Source organism: Lotus japonicus, chromosome 2 (assembly GCF_012489685.1).
Source record: "Lotus japonicus ecotype B-129 chromosome 2, LjGifu_v1.2".
Classification (NCBI taxonomy): Eukaryota; Viridiplantae; Streptophyta; class Magnoliopsida; order Fabales; family Fabaceae; genus Lotus; species Lotus japonicus.
In genome coordinates, this window is record NC_080042.1 from 53,618,947 (window position 1) to 53,639,659 (window position 20,713).

Here is a 20,713-nt window from a genome sequence, read left to right on the forward strand (position 1 = left end):
CTCCTTAGTGTTGAGCATGAAGCAAGTACTTCCGAATAGATGGAAGTAAGAAATATCAGGTTGCCTTCCTTTGCATAGCTCATAAGGAGTTTTCTCCAGAATTGGTCTAATGGAGATTCTGTTCTGAATGTAGCATGCAGTGTTGATTGCCTCTGCCCAGAAGTTCTTGGCCATACTTGATTCTTGCATCATGGTGCGAGCCATCTCCTGAAGAGTTCTATTCTTTCTTTCAACTACTCCATTTTGTTGAGGAGTGCGAGGACAAGAGAAGTTGTGAGAGATTCCTTGAGAGTTGAATAAATCTTCAAAAGCTTTGTTCTCAAATTCTCCACCATGGTCACTTCTGACAGTAATCACGGAAGATTGAAACTCCTTCTGAACTTGGGTAATGAAGTTGGTAAACACAGTATGTGTTTCATCTTTGTGCCTTAGGAACTTTACCCATGTCCACCTGCTATAATCATCTACAATGACTAACCCATACTTCTTTCCTCCAATGGATTCAGTTTTCACTGGTCCAAAGAGATCAATGTGAAGTAGCTCAAGGGGCCTTGTTGTAGATACTACATTCTTTGCTTTAAAAGGCTTCTTGGTGAATTTACCCTTCTGACAAGCTTCACATAGAGCTTCTGATGAATACTTCAGATGAGGCAATCCTCTGACGAGATTTAGCTTGCTAAGTTGAGAAATTTTTCTGAGACTTGCATGTCCTAGACGTCTGTGCCAGATCCATTGCTCTTCATTAACTGACATGAGACACTTGACCTTCTGAGATAGCAGTTCAGAGGATCTGATTTTGTAAATATCATTTTTCCTCTTCCCAGAGAACAAAACAGATCCATCTGTTTGACTAACAGCTTTGCATCCAGTTTGATTGAAGATCACATCGTAACCTTTGTCAGCAATTTGACTTATGGAGAGCAAGTTGTGAAATAATCCTTCCACCAGAAGTACATCATTGATCACTGGAGTTTTTCCATCTCCTATGGAACCTTTTCCAATAATTTTTCCCTTCTGGTTTCCTCCAAAGCCAACGTCTCCTCTTGACTTAAGCGGTGTCAGTTCTTGGAATATAGACCTTGTGCCCGTCATGTGTCGCGAGCATCCACTGTCTAGGTACCATGACAGGTGTCTTAACTGAGCTGCATAAGATGTCTGCAACAGGAATAATTTTTGTTTTAGGTACCCATATCTTGGGTCCTTACTTGTTAGTTTTCCCAGAAGTTCTTGGAACTTTGGGTGCAACAGGAGGATAATGCATAGGAACCTGAGTATAGTATCTAGACATGTCAAGTTTGAACTTTCCCTTTGGTTTCACCATCTTTGGTTTAACCTTCTCTGGAATGACCGTGCCAGCGGGAACGAAATGCTTATGCAATGGTTCGCGTTTGGGCTCAGATGACTTATCTTCCATGGATTGAAAGTAGCCAAGGCCATTGTTGCCATTTCTGCTCATGCCATAGATCATTGAAGCCATAAGACTTCTGTCTATGCCCTTTGCAAGGAACTTTTGAAACGCTTTCTCATATTTTGTCTCATACTTAACATCAGATGATGCAAGTTGATCTTCTAGCACATCATTTTTAGCACGAAGAACAGCATTGTCATTAACAAGAATATAGTTTTCATCCATGAGTTCAGAGACTGACTTCTCATGAACTTCTATAGAACTGGTTTTAGCAGCATATTTCTTTTTGAGTTCTTTATGCTTATTTAGCAGAATATCATGTTTCTTCATTATTTCAGATAAGGCAGTTCTTAGCTCAGATAGAGAAAAGTTAGCGAATACCTCATCATCATCCTCAGAGTCTGAATCATCTTCTGAAGCTCCAGCACCTTTGCTAGTGGTAGCCATTAGAGCCCCCACAGCTTCATCTTCTTCTGACTCAGCTTCATCAGAATCAGTTGCATCAAAGGTTATGAGAGCTTTCTTTTTGAAGACTTTTCTTGGTCTCTTATCCTTCTTGAGCTTGGGACAGTCACTCTTGTAGTGCCCAGATTCCTTGCACTCGAAGCAAGTGACTTCCTTTCCAGATGACTTCTTCTGACCAGATGAAGATTCATATCTTCTTGAACTTTTCTTTGGTCCTTTGCCCTTGATATTTCTGTTCTTCCAGAGTTTGCTTAACCTCTTTGTGAAAAGAGACAGCTCTTCATCATCAGACGCATCTGATAGCTCTTCAGATGAATTTTCCTCTTCTGCCTGATAGGCTTTTGCTTTGTCAGACTTTGACTTAAGAGCAATAGACTTGTCTTTCTTCTGAGGCTTGTCTCCTATGAGTTCAATCTCATGGCTTCTGAGATGACTCACGAGCTCTTCTAACTTCAGAGAGTTCAAATTTCTGGAGAGTTTCAGTGCAGTGACAAAAGCTCTCCACTCCTTAAGCAAACTTCGGATAATCTTCTTGACATGATCACCAGTAGAGTAGCCCTTGTTTAGCACTCTGATTCCAGCAATCAGAGTTTGAAATCTTGAGTACATCTCCTCAATGGTTTCACCAGATTCCATCTTAAACTGCTCATATTGTTGTATGAGAGCAAGAGCCTTGGTTTCCTTGACCTCTTCATTTCCTTCATGCGTCATGACCAAGGAGTCAAAGATGGATTTAGCAGTTTCTTTGTCAGAGATCTTCTCATACTCAATATATGATATTGAGCTGAATAGCATGGACTTCGCCTTGTGATGATCCTTGAAACGCTTCTTCTGAGCGTCAGTCATTTCTGAACGAGGGATCTTCACACCTGAAGCATCTACTGGATCAGTATAGCCTTCAATGACCATATCCCAGAGATCTGGGTCAGTACCAAGGAAATAACATTCTATTCTATCTTTCCAGTACTCAAACTTTTCACCATCAAAGATTGGTGCTCTGAGTTGATTGTTGTTGTTGTTGTCAGCGGAAGTATTGGCTTGGGCCATTGTTTGTTTTTCACACAAGGTTCTGGATCACTGAACACTGTTAGGTGTTAAAATCAGAACCGGTGCTCTGATGCCAATTGAAGGTGCGAAAAACACTAGAAAGGGGGGGTTTGAATAGAGTTTTTGTATCTCGGGTAAACTTTTGGCCCTTTTTAAAACTCAAAGATAAAAACTAAGTGCTGAATGATAGGAAGTAAAGCACACGAGTATTTTATCCTGGTTCACTTGAGATAAAAGCTCAAGCTAATCCAGTCCACCTGTGAAGGTGATTTCTTCCTTCTTCTGATGAAGGCAATCCACTAAAATCAATGAGTGTTACAACTGCACTTTGCAACCTGCTAAGTGACTAACAGTACACTGATTTTCTCACTAGTATCCTCTTAAGAAGCTGATCTACCGATCCTCTTAAGACTAGCTAAATGCTGAATCAGCCTTGATTCAGTCCTCTCAAGATCCGACCAACCTTGGTCTCTTGATGAACTTTACAATATGATGTAAAAGGTTTCGGGTTTACAAAGAGTGCTTCTAACAAGCGAATAGTAAACTCAGAAGTTTAAGAACAGTGAAGAAATAATGCTAAGAGAATGGTTTGTTTGTGTTGAATATTTTCAGCAAAGTTTTCTTGGCCTCTTTCTTCTTTCTTCAGCCTTTATATACTCCGAGACTTGTGATGTAGCCGTTGCTAGGGTTTTATCCGTTGGAGTGGCAATTCTGTAATATCAGACTGCTAGGCTGTACAAGATAGGTGGCGGACAGACTGAGACTTGTACGACGTTGTACTGTGATAGCGACCTGTCCTTTCACCAGTTGACTTGTGATGAAGGAGCTTCAGATGAATGTTGATGAAGCTTCTGATCATCGTCATATTAAAGCTTGGATTCCTCTGACCGTGCAACTTCTGCTTCTGAACAAGTTCCTCAGAACTTCTGATCGTCAGAGCTAGAATAGCTTGGGTCTTCAGAACCAACTTCTTGTAAGTCTTCAGAATTTGAGTCTTCTGCATCTGGACCGTTCCACTGGAACATCTGGTCTTCAGAACTTCTGACTTGAGTTCTTCAGATCTTCTTGAGAGCTTCCATCTTCAGAGCTTCTGAAGCTTTTGCCACTGTTCAGAACGAACATGGTAGGATAAAGAGCTCTCTTTTTAGTAACCATTGGTTCTTCTTCTTCTGAACGAATAGGCTTGGGTCAGATTCAGAACCTGTTTGTCACAACTTAAAAAGACAAACGTTAGGGTACCACAATTGTTCATCATCACAAACCTTAATTGTAATCATCAAAATATAGAGATGCAACCACTGATCAAACCTTGATCTTACAAGTACATTTGCTTTTGTACTTTGGATATTGACTTGACCTTAAACCTAGTAGACTTCTGATCAGAGTAATACTTCGTGTTGGAACTTGTGAAGCTCGTTGATCAGAGTCAGAGGGAAGCATGGATCCTCTGACCGTTGTATCTTCTGATTCTGAACTCAGAGTGAAGTACATGGTCTTCAGAGCCATTTTTCTTCTAGACTTCAGAGTCTCCACTTTTCAGCTTCTGGATCTTCAGAGTCTTCTACACCATCAGATCATCTGAACCTTCAGAGTGTCTGGGTTGTCAGAACGTCTGGATCTTCAGAACTTCAAGTGACTGAGTCCACATCAGAGCTTGATATACTTCAGATCTTCTGAAGCTTTTCTACTGTTAGACTGAACATAGAGATTGCGAAAGCGTTGCTTGGGACACTCTTTAAGCACAGTGCTTCTGATTTGTGTGATATTGGATAAAGGTCAGAGCTTGTAAAAGCATACTCAGAAAAACACGTTAGAGTATCAAAATTGTTCATACTAAAATGTTAACTTGTAATCATCAAAACATAGAGTTGTACTACTCGATCAAAACTTGATCTTACAGCGTAGGGATGGGACCTCTCGCAGTTGCCATTGATAAGGTTCACCGCCACAAGGGAGTCGCTTTCCACAATTAGTCTTCGCAAACCACGGGTCCAAGTTAGATGGAGCATGGTAAAGATCCCCCAGAGCTCGCTCCAAAGGACATTAGAACGCCCCAAGTTCCTACTAAAACCAAATACCCATATGCCATCAGCGTCCCTACAAACACCCCCACAACCCGCTACTCCTGTATGCTGCTTAACAGAACCATCAACATTGCATTTCACCCAACGTCAACATCTTGGCGCGGTTGACTAGTAGGGGCATGTTGCAAACGAGCCAACGTATCCTGGTCACAAGAAGCATACTCGATCTGGAACCTCAGCACTGCTTCGACTATCCCGCGCAGATTAAAAGTTCCCCTATGGAAAATAACCTCCACACGAGCTTTCCAGATAGCCCACAGAAGAAAGGAAAAGTCCAAAGGTCTCGATGATCCCATAACCCGAAACTGGCCCTAAAGGGAATCATAAACCCAGTCTCTCAACTCCACCTGCATGAAACGCGCGAGATAACGCTGATCGACCACTTGAAGCCACAAGGGTTTCACATACGAGCAGTCTCTGAACAGATGGAGAACAGTTTCATTCTCTGAGCTGCACAGCGGGCACTGCGGATCACTTGTCATTCTAGACTGCCACCGTCTAAAGTTCACCCAAAGACCATTGTTAGCCAAGCGCCACAGGAAGTGAGTGATTTTATACGGCCCTTTCCAACGCCAAAGCATCCTCCAGTCCATATTCTGGTCCTGAATAGCTGGAGGATCAAAGGCCCCATAGGCAGTCTTGGAAGAAAAGTGGCCATCACTAGAGAAAGTCCAACACAGCTGGTCAAGACCTATGTTTGGAGAAGGAGGTGGCATAGCTAAAATCTCAAACACCACATCACGAGGCAACAGGTGGTGAAAGAGATGAGTACACCACATTCCAAGCTCAAAATCAAAGTAGTCCGCAACTGTTTTAATGGCATCAACAAGAGGAACTTCTTGAGAGGTAGAATTAATCAGGGAAGTCCCTGAAAATAGCCAGGAATCATACCAGAAGCGAGCAGTAGAACCATCGCCTATTTTCCAGCGAAGATTATTCTCAACATCGGACCAAGTACTCCTAATTGCACGCCAGACATGTGATTCACAGTTCTTCCGATGGACAACTGGAACATGGTCACTTCCACAAGAATATTTATCCCTAAGAACATGAGCCCATAATGCGTCTGGAGTAGACACCAAGCCCCATCCCAACTTCATGACAAGGGACTTATTAAAATCATACATTCTGCGGAGGCCTAATCCCCAATGCTGCTTGGGACGACAAAGCTTGGACCAAGCAATGGAATGAGCTCCATGGTCTCTATCGGTGGTTCCCCAAATAAAATCCCTCTGCATTCTCTCAAGTTTTCCACACACTTCCTTTGGGAGGAGGCTCGTTTGCATGCTATAAGTTGGGAGGGCAGCAATAACAGACTTAGCAAGAATCACTCTACCTGCAAAATTCAACATCTGAGCCCTCCAGGAAGAGAGGCGTTTCTGCGTACGATCCAGGATGTATTGATAGCTAGAGGCCTTCACCCTCTGATGGGCCAGAGGAACACCCAAGTAACGCCCCAAGTAAGTAGTAAGCCATATCCCAGAGATGTCTGAAAGTTGTCTAGCTACCACCGATCCCACATTCTCTGACACCATCAGGCGAGTCTTAGGCACGCTGACCTTCATTCCAGAAGCATTACAAAAGTCATTCATGCAACCCATTATGCACTCCATTTGGCTCACTGAGGCCTCACCAAACAGAAGGAGATCATCAGCAAAGAAGAGATGAGATATAGGAGGGCCATTTCTCGAGAGTGTATGGATGCTAAGTTTAAACCTGCTCCTCCAAATTTTTCAGAAGCTTCTTGATAAGCATTAAAATCACCAATCACTACCCAAGGGACATCAAGCCCAGGGCTGAGAGAAATAAGGCTCTCCCACAAAGTATCCCTGAGGGTAGGCTGAGGGCTCCCATAAACAAAGGTTGCCAAAGCTACCTGGGAGGTGTCTAAGAAAGTCACTCTCGTATGGACAAATTGCCGATGAGAGGAGAGAATGTCAAAGCTGATAACATTAGTATCCCACAAGAGCCAAATGCCTCCAAAAAACCCAACAACATCCTCAATGTGAACTCCTTGAAAATCAAGTTTTCGCGCAATAGTCCTTGCTTTAGTACCACTCACCCTAGTCTCAAGAAAGGCTACACAAGAGACAGAGTGTCTACTGATGAGGTCCTGCATAAGCAGCGGAAACCCCTTAGCTCTCGCACCTCTAACATTCCAACATAAGATGTTCATCATTAAAAAACCAATGGGGTGAGAGGGTCGGGACACCAAAGAAACTATGCTGATCTCTTGGTGGAGCCTGGGGACAAGCTCCCATCTCTCTCACGCTGCACAACATTCTCAACATCACTAGAATCCACGTCCTGGTACTCCTGGTAAGACACATTTGTTTTTCCATGCTCGCCAGATGCAAGCGAACCTGGTATATCCTGTTTGGGGGCATTCTTGTCCTTACTAAGAATACCCTTAAGCATTATTGGACGCCCACCACCTGGAGAATTCCCTTTGCTATCCTTTTTTATGTGGGCCCCTTTATTAGAACCTTTTGCACGAGCAACTTTTTTCAAATTGGTAACAGAATTGGAAGCTTCATGATGCATCTGTGCAATACTATTGATTTCACCAACAGTTGTCCCCACTTTATGATTATTCTCTACACTCAATTCCATATTACCCACATGTATATTACTTTCTCCCATGATTGTCGGCCCACTCATAACTGACATGGTTGGCATTGGCGTAGTCAACGAGCCATTAAAAACATCATTATTCTCTTTGCTACGTAACTTGCTCTGAGTCAAAGTATTCACTTCAGTTTCAGCAGCCCCTCCTTCAATGATGAGATCCTCATTAATAGCAATTACCTCTTTAATACCTTCCAAAACAGACCCATTATTGCCATAACTAGTCTCCCCTTGATCACGTAGGTAATTGAACCTGGAGCCATCATTTGAATTCAATTTGATTTTGAACCATAAATGCTTCCCTTTGATTTCGCTCCATTCCCACCTCTCCGTTTCTCTCTCTTAACTATCATCCATTCCCCGAACGGTTGTGACTCCGCCGTCGACGACGGCTGTTGTGTCTGAGCCACTGTATCCTTCCCTTGGGCCGCTTCAACACCTTGTGGTAAGATAGAGAGAGGACAATTCTCTTGCCGGTGGCCAAACCTGCCACAGTGGAAGCAAGTCAAGTTCAAACCTTCATACTCAACCCTGTAAGTCTGATCATTCATCGAAAATTTAGCAACAAGTGCCTTTCTTAGGTCAACCTCCACACAGATCCGGGAAAACCTACATCTCTCAGAGCCAACATTTGATTGTCCACCATCTTTAGCGATCTTCATGGTATGCTCCTCAATGCGCAGCATTCTGCCAAGGTTATTTCCAATCCGCCACAGGAACCGTTTCCCATACAGCTCTACAGGGAACTTTGGAATACGCACCCACACAACAACTTTCCCTGGGACTCCTTCCTCTGGCACAAACCCTGGCTTCCATTGTTGGATAATCAGATAGTGTCCCATAATAACCCATGGACCACCATTAAACACATGAGCATAGTCCGCCTCATTGCGGAAGCGAATAATGTAGAACTCATGGTCCAGATCAATGACTTCCATTTCACCTATGGGCTGCCAGAGACGCTCCAGGCGAACCCTAAGAAGGCTAAGCCCTAGTTTTTTTCCCAGTAGCTTGACAATGATAGCTTTCTTCCAAGGCTTGCAGGCTTCCTTCAACTCTTGTTTGGAAACCTTGATGACCGAGCATAGGGGATCTTGTGGCACCATCTCTTCATCCCCCTCCTCCAGTTCATCATCCTCCTCTTCAGCATCTGACTCAGAGTTGTTGATGTAGTCCTCCTCATCGTCTTCATCTCCTAGGTTATTCCCATTGATACCAACACATATATCCTTATATGAAACCAGTTTGCGTGTCTGGACTAGCACAGTGTTTTGAGCGACTGTGCGAGCCCCCTTGGCCTTGAACGTACTACGCCGGAGGTTGTCAAGCTCCTCCGGCGACGCCCCCTTGCCCCCAGTGCTCTCGCTCACGTTCGCGTTTCTCATAACCCTAGCGGAGCAGGTCCTCTTTTGCGTACCGTTTTATTTATTTATACGAATTTGAAGTTCTAATTGTGATGTCTCTCTTGCTTGGATATTCCAAGTAAATGTTACTGACCTTTTCACAATGTCACTCCTATTTTCTCTTAAAATCTTTTACTGTTGTGAATGATAACAAGGTTTGATGGTGGCTACAATTTTGAGGGCCTTAACACATTGGCAATATAGAAAAATTTCTAGAGGCAAACACTCCATATTGCACAATCATGAAGCTATTCTTGGTCCCAAGACAAATGATTATATTTCTTTCTATGGTCTATAGATCTCATGGTAGACTTTACGTGGATGGCCATATGCCTACGAGTCAACATCTTATCTTATTTTACAATGCTATTAAGAGATCCTGAAATGGTTATAGAAGTTGTAGTTTGCTTAGGGCTTTAAGCCCTCCACATTATCAAAAAAAAAAGTTGTAGTTTGCTTAGGATGCATGGTTATAGAAATTATGTTATAATTGTCATTTTTATACGCACACGACACAACTTAATAGATGAAACAAAAAAGAGGACACCAAATAGGGATAGAGGATCGATCTTCATCCACCCTTACCTTGAAAAGTCAAACTGATGCTTCTTTGATTATGCAGAATATACACTGTAATTCTCTTTATTGGATTCCTGATAGGGCACTGTGTGAACCGTGTGCGTGAACCGTGCCTACAGTAGCAGTTACACCCAGAAGTAGTAGTTAGAGGTTGTTTTTATTTAAATTGGATAAGTTATTATTTGCTAGTTGTATATGGTTGTAACTGTCCAGAGGTGGTTATTAAATAGGGGTTGTGTTTGTTTATTTGTTTCATTCAGAAGTTGGGTGGTTGTCTTAGGGAGAGACTAGGCTCTCAAAATTCCAAAATCTGTAGGAGAGAACTGGCTCTCGAACACCGGTGCTTGTATAAGTATTCAATAATTCCAATCTGTTCCTATCAATTCCCCTGTATTGGGTGACATGTTTAGCTGTTGAGAAACCCATACAAAGTTAGGTGTTGGTGAAACATTTGGCCATTTGCATTTTATTTCACCCATGAATTGAAATTCTTAAGAACTAGATACACATGCAGGGAGTATCCAGGATTTTCTTGTTGGGGGGCGAGATATAAGACTAAAAAAATCTTCATTGAATATTATATAAACTTTAAATAATAAAAATTTATTTAAATACAACTCTTCGTTCTTTCATAGTACTAAATTTATCAATTATGGTATCAACATAGATTTTTTCAGCAATTTCTCTCTTGATATATACAACTAATAAATTTCTGAGAAGATCATTAATTACTTCAGATTTTGAATTGATTTTGTTTTAAATAATGAAACTTTGTGATAACTGAGGAATTCGACTAAAATTCTACAATGACAACAATATTTTTGGGGGAGGGGGAGAGACTAAAACTACAAAAAAAGACTTATTGTCTGTAAACATTTCAAATTGGGGGGGCGATGACCCCTGTCAGCCCCTCCTAGATATGCCCCTGTTCACAGGGTTTTAAATTATGAAGAATTAATAAATTTTTTTCATATTATTTTTCTGAACATCTAAATAAAAGCTTTTCCTATAGGCTATACCTTTGCCTTTAACATATATACTTGATTTCAGCTTTAAGACTGATACTTTCAACTTACGTTACATGATAATGATAGCAAGGCAAGACGCTAACTACCATCTTGTGTTTTGTACACAAAGTGATTACCTTTTTTACCTCATCACGAACCAAAAACATTTTTAAGCTTGGACAATATTCTTCCAATTAAGACCAAGATCATTCTTGCTTAATCAAATGCTTTGTTTCCCCAATAATTACATACATGTAAAATGGATGGAAATGCTACCTATTATAAGCATCTTCTAGCTTTTTTTTGGATCCATGTTTCTGAACCGCTGGTTTTTGTAGAGATAGGAGTGTTGAAGAAAATTAAATTTTCAAAATTCCTGTAACATATCACAACAAGAACTGCCTGTCTTCCTTATACAAAAAATGGGTAGCAAGCCAAGGTTCTGAGTGTATTACTTTTGACTGTAATAGATTGTGGTCTTTGGTGCTTCATAGGGTGCCTGATATATATATTTAGAATGGGATAAATAGCCAAGTTGGTCTCTAAATGTGTCAGCCGCCTTCAAGTTAGTCCCTAAACTTCTAAAATGCATCCCGCGGTCCCTAGATGTGGCAAAAAGTCATCTTAAAATTCAAAACCTTCAAACTTCCGAACCTACAAAACTCAAAACCTTCATATTTCTCCTTCCTCTTCTTGTCTTCTTTGTTGATAAAAAACAAACATTTGTTCCCTCTTGTGTTAGAGAAAGGTTTGATTCCCAAAAAATCCACAATTTCATTTTCAAAGATGAATATATTGCAAATCAAATCTGGATATCCATTAGATAAATCCAAACAACAGGAATCCATAGTAACCCAACATAAACCGTGTTTCCATTTTTAATAAACTCATGCCATTGATATTCAACATCCTTAAGCTCCAGCACTGCCCTTGATGGAGAAATTATCGGTTGAATTTGTAAAAAGTAACTGAAAGAAAAAAAATTTATCTTCCTATTCCCGAAAGAATTGAACCCAGAACCCATAAAAATTGAATCCAAAACTCATGTTCCCCTCCGATTTCTGACTCATAACGCATACAATTTAAATTGAACCCATAAGGCCAGAACCTAGCAAAATTGAACCCATAACCCATTTCCCAACCAACAACTTCATCCAGATCTACAAGCAATGGTTTGTGGGGTTTTTAGATCTGATGTTGACGTTGAATACGGTGGTGGGGCGATCTGGATGAGCGACTCCTTCTTCACTGATTCCTCTTCTAGCGGTGGTGGGGGTTCTTCATGGGTTGGATTTGATTTGGGGAGTGATGATTTCACATGGGGTTGCTGCTGGTTCTTTTCGGTTTTGTGGGTTTTGGGTTGTGACTTTGCTGAAGCAGCAACTCATTTGGATTTGGAAGCAGAATGGGAGGAGGTTATGGGGTGGTGATGAAGATGGTGAGATGATGAAGATTAATTTAGGGTTAGAGTTTTTTTATTTACTGAGTTATTTTCTTATTTGTTTAACTATTTTATTTTATTAATTTTTTAGTTCAAATGCCACATAAACTTCAGCTTTCACACAAAAAAATCCATGTCAGTATTCCGTTAACGTCCATCACATTATTTAACGCCAGGGACTAACTTGAATGTCTTTTGCCACATTTAGGGACCGCATGATGCATTTTAGAAGTTTAGGGACTAATTTGAAGACGGCTGACACATTTAGGGACCAACTTGGCTATTTACCCATTTAGAATGAGGTTGTGAGTGAATTACTTTTGATTGTAATAATTGTGATATGGGATTGTAATAAATTTTCATTCCGAGTTTCAACCAATAGTGGTCAATATATTTTTCTTCTATCATTATGAAGTAAAAATCAAGGCCAAAAGAGGAGAAAGAAACAATCTCAGCAAGTTAATGTGTAAAAGTTACCTTCTTGCTTACTAACCAAATAAATTGGGAAAACTTAAAGAGTGCAAGTAACATCTCCGTGCATCGCATGCACGAGTAAAGTATACATTATGTTGAAAACATCATAATTTATTGGCTTAATTACTCGATTTAGGTTCATCAGAGATCAATTTATTGCAATTGGGTCCATTCGTCATATCTCTGTTAAATCCTTCACACTGTTAGTCTATGTGACTCTCATTTACAATGTGGACCTGACGTTTTTGCCACTGGGATGCCACTTCATTAAATAAATAAAATAAAATATAATTAAATAAAAAATACTAATTAAGTAAATAAAAAATTAAAATACTAACCTTAATCTCAACATCTTTACACCGCCATCATCCTCAAATCAACATTTTCACCCTCCTCACATCAACTTCTTCACCTTCTTCATCATTGTTGGCCAGAAACCCAACCTCTGGCCACCACTCTCACTAGAAAATCGCGCAACCGAACCACCACAACCCCATTGCAACCTACCCATAAAACCCCAAACCAATTTTATTCTCCCTTCAACCACCGCTACACCATCTCCTCAACCCTTACCTCCACCATGAACGTTGCCGCAATTGTCACTCTTTGCGACGATACTGAAAGGGCGAACGTGAAGTGTGATGTGTCATGTTTAAGTGGAACAAAATAATTTAAAATAATATATGTGCTACGCTAACTAGTTTGGATGAAAAAGTTATAACTAATAACTAATGACGGAAATCATAATTTTGAAGGGATGAAAAATTGAATTTTTTTAAGGACTAAAATAAAAAATAAGGATGAATGTCTTGTCTTGTCCTATACAAACTCTCTGAGACAGTACAAGATATTTGACAAACGTTAGCCAGAAAAGAAAACGATGAATTGCTTGAGCTCAATCTGTTTCAAACCTTGTGTTCCTTCCAAGGTGCTTTATCCCAGAACCAGCTCCACAAAATTCACAACCATGGTTCGTGCCAGTCTTCAAGATCCTCAACCACCCAACACTAGCCAGCAACAACAGCTCAACCTCTCCGTTCTTCGCTTCACACTGGGTCTCTCTCTCTCTCTCTACGCACACACATGGTGTAAGGGTGCATTTGTGACATTGTTTTCTCATTGATATTTGGGGTGTTTTTGCTTCAGGGATACCTGGGTTTGATGAATCCTACTTGCCCAGATGGATTGGTTATGGCTTTGGTTCGCTTTTGCTCTTAAATCACTTTCTTGGTTCTGACTCAGCCACTGTTACACCAGCACAGCTTGTAAGAGACGTTTTCTTCAAAAGATATTGAATGTGATTTTCCTTTTTTTTATTCAGTTAAATTTATTTATCTTTCTGGGTGTGGGATTTAATTGTTGTGTTTTTTCTTTGTCATGTAGAGTACAGAGGTTTTGGGTATGTCATTGGCTTCATTCTCTATTGTGCTGCCTTACCTTGGCAAATTCCTCAAGGTATCTTTTATCTATGTTTAGTAATGCTTCCATCCAGCCTGAATGAATTTAATACATTTAATAAGACTTGTAAAGATACATAGGGAGCTCCATAAATTTAACAAGGCTTCCGGTTTCGGTAAAACATGCTTACATTAGAGGAGAACATTTGTTTTAATTGATCTTCTTTTGTTTGAAAATATATGGAGCTCAAATATGAAGTTTTTCATGTATTATATTGGTTCTCAGCCAAGTCTGGGAAATTGTTAGGGTGCCCAACCAGTGGATCAGACGACTCTACCAGATGGAACGCAGCAAATATTTGTCATGTCAACAGATATAGTGGATGGATTGAAGGAGGACCTGGCTTGGGCGTCGTACATTTTGCTGCGCAATTCGAATGCCATTGCTGCGGTATGTGGCATAGATTTATCATTATTAGTTATATGTCACCTGTAAGTACCACATTAGGCTCTCATTGAGGCTCGTGGAATGCTCTATCCTTGGATTGGAGCAACCTCCTCGTGCCCTGAACTTTTACTGTAAAAAACTAAGAAAAAACATATGGTAGGTTGATCCAAAAAAAAAGAGAGAAAATGATATGGATACTTGTGATTACAAATTAGATATAGTATTTGGCTATTTGCTGTGTTTTGGTGAATTATATTTGTCTATGATGAAACTTTGAAACTGCTAGCTCAGAAAATAAAATTGTCAAGTAATCGAAGTGTAAAATGCATGTGAGTTCTGGTGGAGTATATGCATTGCTTAGCCTGCTGAGCTGGTAGAGGCTGTTATGATTGGTCAGAATAGTTAGTAGTTACCAATATATTTCGATGGTTACATTGTAGTGAAAGGTTACTGCTCATGGAGAATTTAAATATTGAACTCTGTTCGATTCAGTATTACAATTCTTTCCCTCAATCCCGTGCACTTTTTTGTTGCTCTTATGCTGTTCTTCGTTTAACTTAATCTTGAAATGATTTCCATATCTTCAGCTAATTTTTATTCAAGGAGATATATGTGCAAGGGGCTACTGGAACATAACAGACGATTCATCAACAGAAATTCTACTTGGTTTTTTCAAGAAAAAAGTTGAAAATGCTCGCCTCTATGATTTGAAAGACACCCTATATTTTCCTCAAGATGCAGGTAATAACAATTTTTTATACTATTGGTTAAGTATGCACATGGAAACTGAATTATGAAAGTAGCTGTCTTTTGGTTAGGTATGCTACAAGCATGAAAAAAATCCTTGTATTTTAGTTTAACTATATTAATTGTCTAGAATAGATGTCCCTCCAATACTTCAGACTAAAATATATGGTTGAGAAAGTTTTTAAACTTGAGACTGGGTCACTACGACTGGGTGCGGAACTAACATTTTGTTTTATGAAGTGTTTCTTTTCCTTTATAAAGTCGGAGCCCATCCAACCCTAGTTTGCTCACTAGAAAGGACATCTCATTTTCAAATACACCGTGATGGTATGAAAAAAAGGCAATCTGCTGCTATAAAGTTTTAGGGTCCATATGCTAGGTATGGGACTTGACTCTCACATTTGAAGTTTTGTTGTATGGTTCTGCTAAGATGCTTGTCGTAAGCTCCAGCCATGGTTGGTTTAAGGGAAGGGTCAAACCCATTGTGAGTCTATTTGTGTGCTATGGCAGGGGGAAGTGTCAAACCCATTGTGGGTCTATTATAGGCAGCCTCACCTTACATTTACAAGATGCTGATTCCATCGCTTGAACCTCCTAGTCATATTGCAATTTCATATATATGTTTTTATATATATATATATATATATATATATATTTAATATTTCTGCAAAAGACCACAAAGTGACCGAAACTGACCTAAAGTAACCGGTAAATTAGAAGGAGCACCGGAGGGACCACCCTAGTATTCGCCACAAAAGTGATATAGGCTTATTCTTCTATTTCAGGTGTTCCCGTTCGTGAGTAATTACCGCTGAAATCAAATGTTGCGGTCATTTGAGATAGAGATGTGTATGCAGCATATACCTGGCCATCCTTGCAACTCACAATACTGAGGGAATTTTCAAAGATATTTGATATTGTATATTTTAAACCTTCGCCTCGCCAGCCTTTTGAAAAATCATCTTTGAGAGTCACAACAATACTGAGGGAATTCACATTTTCATAAACCTGCCCGAACAAAATAACAAAGCTGTAAGTTCAGCCACTGTCAAAGGCTGTGAATCAATTATAACCTTTAGATAGCAGATACCAGTGCTAGTTCTCTCTCTGATTAATTGGCCTTGGCTCACCTCATAAGTAACACCAACATTAATTGAAGCTAGATGGCGCAGAGTGACTAAAGAAATTGTCCCAGATCCTAACTAGATGCATAAAGCCCTTGGTCTCTATTGTGAAAATGACAATAGCTTTGCTACAATGTCCTTTTTCAGTGCTCAAGGTAGATGAAAAGGACTATCCTCTCCCTTACTTCTCTTCAGCAGAAGAATATAGCAATAGACTTAGCCCTAAAAAAACTCCCCAGATTTGGAGACTAAACAAAAGCCCAAGCTTCCTGAAATCTTCTCAAATCCGAATCAACGGCTTAGGGTTGCAAGTGCGAGCAAGAAGAAGACCGAGAGAAGTACGAGGGAGGAACCCTAGGATGCGAGCGAGAGCGGGAGAGAACCATGGCCGCAAACGTGATATCGAGAGCTGAAGAAAGAATCCATGGTTCGAGATCAAGATCGATTGAGAGTTGAAGAGAGAAGCGTGGTTACGCGAGATCGAGATCGAGATCGATTGTGAGCTGAAGATCTGCTATATATATTTTTAATTCCTCGAGTTAGGTGGAGGATATATTAGCTGACGGAACTGAGTCTAAAAGAAGATTTTTCAAGGATATTGCTCCTTCCCTAATAATGCTTCAATTAATATTAGGAATAAAGGCCTTATTTATTAAACTGATGATTAAATCTAATCCTTACTGACATGACTTGCCCTTCACTTTGAATATTGTAAGGTTTTGTACTTTTGTTCAAATAAATTGAAAGTTTGATGAACTTTTTTCAGATTCTGACTTTCAGGATCTGGTACCTAAAGGAACTAGCTCTCTACTGGTGCAACCAGTGTTACAAGCTTCTATCGATAATGCTACTGGCTTGCAAAAACCTGTGGGATTTATTCTGCTGTCCTCAACCTTGAGGTATGCATTTAGTATTAAAGACAGAGCCTGGATTGCAGCTGTGGCCAACAAACTAAGAGGTAAAGGCATTAGCTTGTTTACATATATTTTTTGATGAATTTACACTTCATATATAAATTGTCAAGTAATTATTTCCATTGTAACCCTTTTTCTTCCTACTTGAAATGTGTCTGTCAGCAGCTTTATTGTTGGAATCGATACTAGTTTTTCATTCTGATGTTTCAAAGAATTAACCTATAGCATGAATATTGTGTAAGGCTTGTGAGATTTTTTTAGATGTATTTTTATATCATATTATTTAATTGATATGTAGATTGTAAGATTAAGGAAGTACAATTAAAATTCTCTGCTATACAGGTTTGTTTACAATTCAATCTTGTGACAGAGTTTATTGATTAGGACAGGTTGCTATTTGTGGAAGAGTGCAATAGAGCTAACCAAATATACTTCAATTGCAACTAAAAAACTTATGAGGAGAAAGTGGTTTGTTTGTAATTGTTGTGGGGTTGTTCTTTTCTCTTGATTTTTAATAAATTCTTCTGTTCTCTAAAAAAAATTGTATTTTGACACTTTTTTTTACCATTTCACATATTTTGACATTTTTTTTCCTGTTTTGAGATTTTTGTTACCTTATATTTGATTTAATTTTACTACTTAATTTAGAAAACTGAACTATACATTATACACAATTCTGATGCTAATTTTTTTATGATACAGCATGGGTCTAGCCACCTACTCACCTATGTCAATTCAAGAATATATGGAGTCCAAACAAAATGAAGCACGGCATCTACATGATAGAGGGCAACGGAAGGCATATTATTTTTTTGATAAGCGGCAACTGAAGGCATATGATTTTACATATCAAAATTAGGGTTTTATTGGGTATCATAAGGGAAGCAATTAGGAAATTGAATACTCTTGTGGAGTATGTTAGGACAAAACTGGTTTGCAAGCATTTGGATGAGGCTTAAAATTTCTTTTGGGTTGTCTAAATGATCCATGATAAAGTTTGGGTTAAATAACCCATCATCCAATCACATTGGAGATAAATGAGTTGGAAATGAATTAATAAATAAAATATAGAAATTCCAACTCACTTATCTCCAATGTGATTGGATGGTGGGTTATTTAACCCAAACTTTATCATGGGTCATTTAGACAACCCCATAAGTGGGTGAGTTGAATACTGATTTGAATCTGTCACAAGATTTGATTTATTTTCTAAATGAGCCATTTCCTATTATGTAATAAATCTATATTTGAATTAGATCTATAGCAGAAGATTTATTTCTTTATAGAAGGACATTGTGTGTTTAAATTGGTGCTTGTATGAATTGGTGAATCAAAGTGGAATTATTATTCTCTCTTCCAAACTAATATGGTATCAGGAGCTTCCATTGCATTGATCGCCCATTAGAATCTAAACCTCTTACTCTTTGTATACAAACTATTGCCTCCTTTCCTAATTATAAAACTCAGTTCAGACAATTATGGTAATTAAAAAAATATGCAATGAAGTTAATTAGTGTATTGATTTTAGAAAAGTTTATATACTCTTTCATAATTACTCATTGTTAATGTATTGGGTAATATTGAAGAGAATTAATTAGTAGTGATAATTAAATTCTTGAAATTACAAAAGTTCAATAGATTCAAGGGGCATATAAGGAAAATGATAATTAACATTTTTAAAATTTAGTAGGGGGGTTGTATATAAAGGAACAACAAATATGTCTCTAAAGGGTCTTATAATTGTGAATAAAGAGTAAATGGAAAATATTATTTCTCGTATGCCTAATTCGTAAAACTCATGATGGAGGGAAGATGCACGATGAGATACTTGATTGGAGAAGCTATAAAACTAGAGAAGGATAGCCCTTCCTTTTCGGGCAAAATGAAAGGCAAAAAGTTCTCTCATCATGGCATGGTTAATCAATTCCATGCAGTAGATAATTGGCAAACCATACATGTTATGTCCCCAACCAAGGGTGTTTAGGAAGCTGTCTGAGAATGATACTCATTAGTCTCATGAGCTAAAAACTTAGTTATAAGAGTCATACCAAGGTGATCAAGATGCTATCACTTATTACAATATCATGGCGAATGCGACCAATATCATGCAAAGAGTGATGTCCTAGAAGCGTATGAGGTAAAGAAGAAGAAGACTGGCGTTTAACCTCACCTAACCAACGTCTTATGATCATAAAGGTGGCAAGGACTAATTTGCCTGATTAATGGTCCAATAGGAACTTGCCACGTCATTAGGGACTTGCTTGAAAGAAAGGTTTTTGGGGTAAAAATATTGGAAGCCACATGTGTGAGCCTATGTGTCACCGTCGATTCCATCCTATGGACCAACAGGAAAGGAGGAAAAGGACGAACATGAAAGGTGCTTGCAATTTGGAGGGCTTTTCGAGCCATTTTTGTAGTTCAGGGACCAATTTGAACGGTGACTACAATTTCAAGGACCAATTTGGTGATTCACTCTGTGCGATTGATTGAAAATACGAAGGTTGTCTTGTTGTTTCGTGAGAAATCAAAAAGTAAGCCAAAGAAAGAGAGAAAATGTGATTGCAGATGAATAGACGGCTGAAATTGCATCTTTAGAAAATAATATCTAACTTTACTAAAATACTCATGCAAGATAATAAATTGTAGTGCAATGAATTATAGAAATTATGGAATTGCCTTTAAGGCTGCCAAAATAGCTCCTTTATATATATAGATAGATAGATATAGATTCTCATTTTTATCCTTATCATTTTAATAAAATTTCATCATTACCATTTTAAAATTTCATCTTTTCTAGGATTCTCATTTTTATCCTAATTATTTTTATTTTGAAATAATTACTTTTCAATTTTTATTATAAAATTATAAAACTATTTTGTTAATTTAGATTAATACAAGCTTAATTTTTTTTCTAAAACAGAAGGTTATTTAAAATAGAGCAAAGTCGAGATATAGGACCTCCCGAAAACATACTCACAAAACAAGAAAGTGATAAACGAAAAGCGAAGAAAAATGAAAAACATATGAGAAAATGCTACGACATAAGCCATGATGCGACCAAAAACCTACTACGAAGACATCTCCCAAGACTAGGAAAACGAAACATCACACACCTCGACCAACAATCTCAAAAGAGCCTTAACCATCTCCATATCTCTCCGACTTAGAAGATTTAAGATGTTTCACACATGCCCCAATTGCCTTTTCATCCGTGTCAGGGAAGACAAGGCCGCAATGTTTGCCTAATTTCCATCCATTTGTCGCTCTCGATATCACACAATCAACATTATATTCCACAGGTGTAGCATCGGATAAATCAGATGACTCTAGGTCCATGGAAGTAAAACTCTCAAGATCCTTCTTCTTAATTCAATAAATTAAAATATAAGCTTAAAATAATAAAAATATGAATACAAAAAATAAAAATAATATTATATTTTTGAGATGATAAATAATTTGAACTAATTTAAAATATTTGAAGTGATAATTATTTTAGTATTAATATCATATATGTATTGATGTGTAAAAAAAAAGTAAATGTTAAATA

The 20,713-nt window shown here is 38.7% G+C and overlaps 1 protein-coding gene across 3 annotated transcripts; it reads left to right on the top strand.

Moving 5' to 3' along the window:
* Positions 1-13,368: 13,368 nt before the first annotated feature.
* Positions 13,369-18,524, top strand: LOC130738345 (protein COFACTOR ASSEMBLY OF COMPLEX C SUBUNIT B CCB2, chloroplastic-like). 3 transcript variants are annotated; one of them, XM_057590316.1, is made up of 7 exons: positions 13,370-13,591; positions 13,683-13,801; positions 13,920-13,991; positions 14,241-14,384; positions 14,969-15,122; positions 17,019-17,210; positions 17,869-18,524. In XM_057590316.1, the coding sequence occupies exons 1-7, from the start codon at positions 13,417-13,419 to the stop codon at positions 17,877-17,879; spliced, it is 867 nt and encodes a 288-aa protein (XP_057446299.1). In that variant the 5' UTR covers positions 13,370-13,416; the 3' UTR covers positions 17,880-18,524. The 3 variants fall into 3 exon arrangements, with proteins under 3 accessions (XP_057446301.1, XP_057446300.1, XP_057446299.1); XM_057590318.1 differs by lacking the exon at positions 17,869-18,524 and having other exon boundaries at positions 13,369-13,591; positions 17,033-17,183; XM_057590317.1 differs by lacking the exons at positions 17,019-17,210; positions 17,869-18,524 and adding an exon at positions 15,914-17,010 and having other exon boundaries at positions 13,369-13,591.
* Positions 18,525-20,713: the final 2,189 nt, after the last annotated feature.